At 56.2% G+C, this 3,717-nt stretch overlaps 1 protein-coding gene across 1 annotated transcript; it reads left to right on the top strand.

Moving 5' to 3' along the window:
• The first annotated feature begins 957 nt into the window (after positions 1-957).
• On the top strand, positions 958-3,717 carry FUT7 (fucosyltransferase 7). The gene is made up of 2 exons (XM_066333055.1): positions 958-1,253; positions 2,391-3,717. Exon 2 carries the CDS (start codon positions 2,427-2,429, stop codon positions 3,468-3,470), a length of 1,044 nt encoding a protein of 347 aa, XP_066189152.1. The 5' UTR covers positions 958-1,253; positions 2,391-2,426; the 3' UTR covers positions 3,471-3,717.

The following is a 3,717-nucleotide window of genomic DNA, read 5'->3' as shown; positions in this document are numbered from 1 at the left end:
CTCCCAGGGCATTGCCCCTGCACACAGGGTGTCCTGGGGCAAGTCCCGCACATGACATCTTTTAAGTGCCAAAGAAAAGCTCCCTGTTGCTCTACCAGCCATCCTGAACACCCTATGGAAATGCTGTCCCCAGTGCTGTCATCCATGGAGCAGAATGGCTCCAGCGTATGTGGCCCTGGGCTCTCAAGCTGTGGGACAGCAGCAGGATGATGCTGAATGCTCCAGCCAGGCAGGAACTACTGCCCACAGCTAGCAGGGTTAGGGCAGGCAAGGCTGGGAATGGTGCCTATGGACTGTAGTATCTAGGCTTTCAATCATACAGGGGAAGAAATGCAGAAAAGGAGTGAGAAAAGATGTCAGGAAATGGACATGGCTTTTGAGGGCTCCCTGGGCTTCACTGAAACCACAGAGCCCTGCTACATCATGGTATAGTGGCATGGCATTGTGCCCAACAAGGATCTCAAGAGGCTGGCAGCCAGCAGGAATGAGGATGCAGATCCTAGGGGCACTGAAGCAGCCTGAGAGCCCCCAGGGAGCAGTCTGGACCCCTGTTCCGAGCTCTGTGTGTGTGTGCCAAGACATAGGGCATACCCTTGCCAGCTTCAGGGGCAGTGCTGTACACCTCGATGTTCCCCTCCTTTTCCTCTGTCTCAGTTTTTCCATCTCATTTTGCCTGCCAGGGCTTTCATGGAGACTTAGGTCCTGAACAGCAATGCCAGCAAAGGACACAACTGAGCCAGACTGGGAGCAGGGCAGAACAAGGGCAAGGGCAGAGGAGGCAGCTCTCTGTGCACACACTGCTGAGGCTCACATGTGCCTGCTTCCCCTTTTGGCAGGAAACATCCCGGGCAGTACAGTGCCCGGGGCTCGGTGGCACTTTGGGGCTGTTAGTTGATGGTTTCAGGATGAGTCAGTGGGAGTTGGTATCCTGTTTGCAACCAAGTTGTGGGTGGCACCTTGTCAGGGCTCAGGGCACCTACCCAGCCACAGGGCACCCAACTAGTTCTGGGCCATGGGGTGCCCATTTGGCCAAAAGGTACTCACCCAACCATGGGGCGCCCATCCAGTCACAGGGTGCCAGCACAGTGCAGGGGAAGTGCTGGCACTGGGGTGTGCCAGCTGACACGTGGGGCAGGAAGGACCTGCTGTGAGGCTGGGACAAGGCAAAACTGAAAAAAAGAGGAAGCCCTCGAGTGCCCCAGCACAGCAGCACCCAGGCAGACGCATCTGGCACCTCGCACACCTCCATTACAGTAAGTCTGAGTACAACATTAATGACCAGAGAGGGGAGAGGGGCTGAGAAATGGGGTGGCTCCTGTTACTGCTAGAGCAGGGGTTTCCCTTTCATAGCATCCCCAAAATGGGGGCAACATCCCCAAACCAGGAGCAACATTCCCACTGCTGGGAACAGAGACCTGCAGCACAGATGTGCAGCGCAAGGAGCCAGCAAAGCTTTCCCAGCCCTTTCTGCTTCCCATGCCAGATTTGTCTGGAGCTTAATCTTAGCTCATGTATTTTAGCAGGGCAGATGGAGTGAGCCAATGTGAGGAAGGGACTTTCTGCAGCCAAGCTGCAATGCTGGGGTGTGTGGCAAAGTAGGGCACTGCTTTCCAGGAGACTCCAATACTGGAGGACTGGCTCAGTCCCAGCTGGCAGCAGGGCTCAGGCAGATTACATCTTTCCAGAGGTTTCCACAAAAGGGGAAACCACCTTTGGTGCTGAACGCTCTTAGGCCTGCAGTGGGACCAGCTCTCTAGAGGGGTCTTAAGCTGGTGGCTGGTCCCCAGTGCAGCCAGCCATCCTTCTCTCCACCTCCGCCACTGCTCTGCTCCCAGCAGTGCTGCTGGTTAAACCACAGAAGCCTGAGGCAGGCAGATGGGCACCCTGGCAGGGTGAGCATCCCACAGCCGGGGAGCCCATGTGTCTGCAAGCTGAGCCCCACCATTGGCATCCCCAAGTGCTGCACTGTCCTCCCTGCTATCCCTGTCCTCCCTTCCCTCTGGGCCCACACAGTGACATCCTAAATACGAAATGTGAATGTTTGGGGCACTGAGGCTATGAGCCTCATCACTCACCTGCTCTGGCTCCTGATGCCCTTAGGGACTGGGGAGTGCACCCCAGGGGCACAGGTGGCTATTTTCCATCAGCTCTGCACCTCCCAGAAGCATCTGTGCTCCCCCAAATGTCACCAGAGACTGCAGGAGCATGAACAAAGGCCATGTGCATGGGGAACTGTGGCACAGGGAAGCAGAGGATCCTGGGGTGATGCTGAGGCCCCGACTTCATGAAGAAGCCCTTTTTCTGGCCACTCTGGCCACAGTGCCTCCCCATCACCCCTCACTCCAGGCAAGCTGAGCTGATGGCCCTTGGTGGGTGCTCCTCTTTCACAGGTGTCAAGCCAGTGAGGTGACAGCCAACCCACCAGCATGCCCTGGGCATTGCCACTGCGATGGTCACCATGGGGCAGGCCTGGAGTGAAGACCTTGGTCATTGCTGGGGTGTTTGTAACCATCCTCTGGAACCTGAGGTTCTTCCTCAACCCCTCCAAGGGCTCTGGAGAAGACTCTAAACACAGGACGCCACTGGTGATCCTGGTGTGGGAATGGCCCTCCAAGCAAGTCCCCAATGTCAGCAGAGATGTGTGCCATGAGCTGTACAACATCACAGGCTGCCAGCTCACCACAGAGCGGCAGCTCCTGCACCAGGCCGATGTGGTGGTGTTCCCCCACTCCAGGCTCCAGCCTGGCCGGGACAAACTGCCCAAGGAGCGGCTGCTGGGGCAGAACTGGGTGTGGGTCTCCCTGGAGTCCCCCTCCAACACTAGAGCTCTAGCAGCATGGAACCAGACCTTCAACTGGGTAATGACCTACAGACAGGATTCAGACATCTTCATCCCCTATGGGAAGCTTGTGCCCAACCGGTCAGCCACTGTGAACATCCCCGCAAAGACCAACTTGGTGTCCTGGGTTATCAGCAACTACCACAGGACTCAGAAAAGAGCTGAAGTGTACAAAAACCTCTCCAGGTACCTACATGTGAATATATATGGGAAAGCAAACAACAAGCCCCTCTGCAAGGACTGCCTCTTGCCAACAATATCCAAATCCAAGTTCTACCTGGCCTTTGAGAACTCCATCCACCGGGACTACATCACAGAGAAACTCTGGAGGAACTCACTGCTGGCTGGCACTGTGCCTGTGGTGCTGGGGCCACCCAGGGCAAATTATGAGCAGTTTGTTCCTGCAGACTCCTTCATCCATGTCAATGACTTTGGCTCCCTGGAGGAGCTGGCCACCTTCCTGAAGACCATGAACTCCAGCCGCTACCAGCAGTACTTTGCCTGGCAGAGGAGGTTCAGTGTGAAGCTCTACACGGACTGGAGGGAGCGGATCTGTGCCATCTGCACAGCCTACCCCCACCTGCCTCATGGCCACCTCTATCCTGACCTGCAGAGCTGGTTCAACTCTTAGTGTGTGCTGGGACCCTTGGGATGAATGCAGGCAGGGGTGGGAGGTGCATGAGGCACTCACCTTTACAGGACAGGAGCCCCAACTCTCCTCCCAACCTAGCTGTCACCACACTGCAACTTCAAGTAACTCCCCATGACTTAATTTCTTGTGAAACAGGACTTATCACCCCGACCCAACACTGAGCTCCTTGCCAGGGTGCTGGCTGGACCAGAGGGTGCTTTGGAAATAAATGGCACAGTGCTGCTGA

The sequence above is a fragment of the Sylvia atricapilla genome, chromosome 19, assembly GCF_009819655.1.
Source record: "Sylvia atricapilla isolate bSylAtr1 chromosome 19, bSylAtr1.pri, whole genome shotgun sequence".
In the NCBI taxonomy this organism is placed as follows: domain Eukaryota; kingdom Metazoa; phylum Chordata; class Aves; order Passeriformes; family Sylviidae; genus Sylvia; species Sylvia atricapilla.
This window is presented reverse-complemented; position numbering and strand designations above follow the sequence as displayed.

Bases quoted from the DNA above. Each gene is read 5' to 3' on its own strand.
- FUT7 (XM_066333055.1), top strand. From the start codon at position 2,427: ATGCCCTGGGCATTGCCACTGCGATGGTCACCATGGGGCAGGCCTGGA.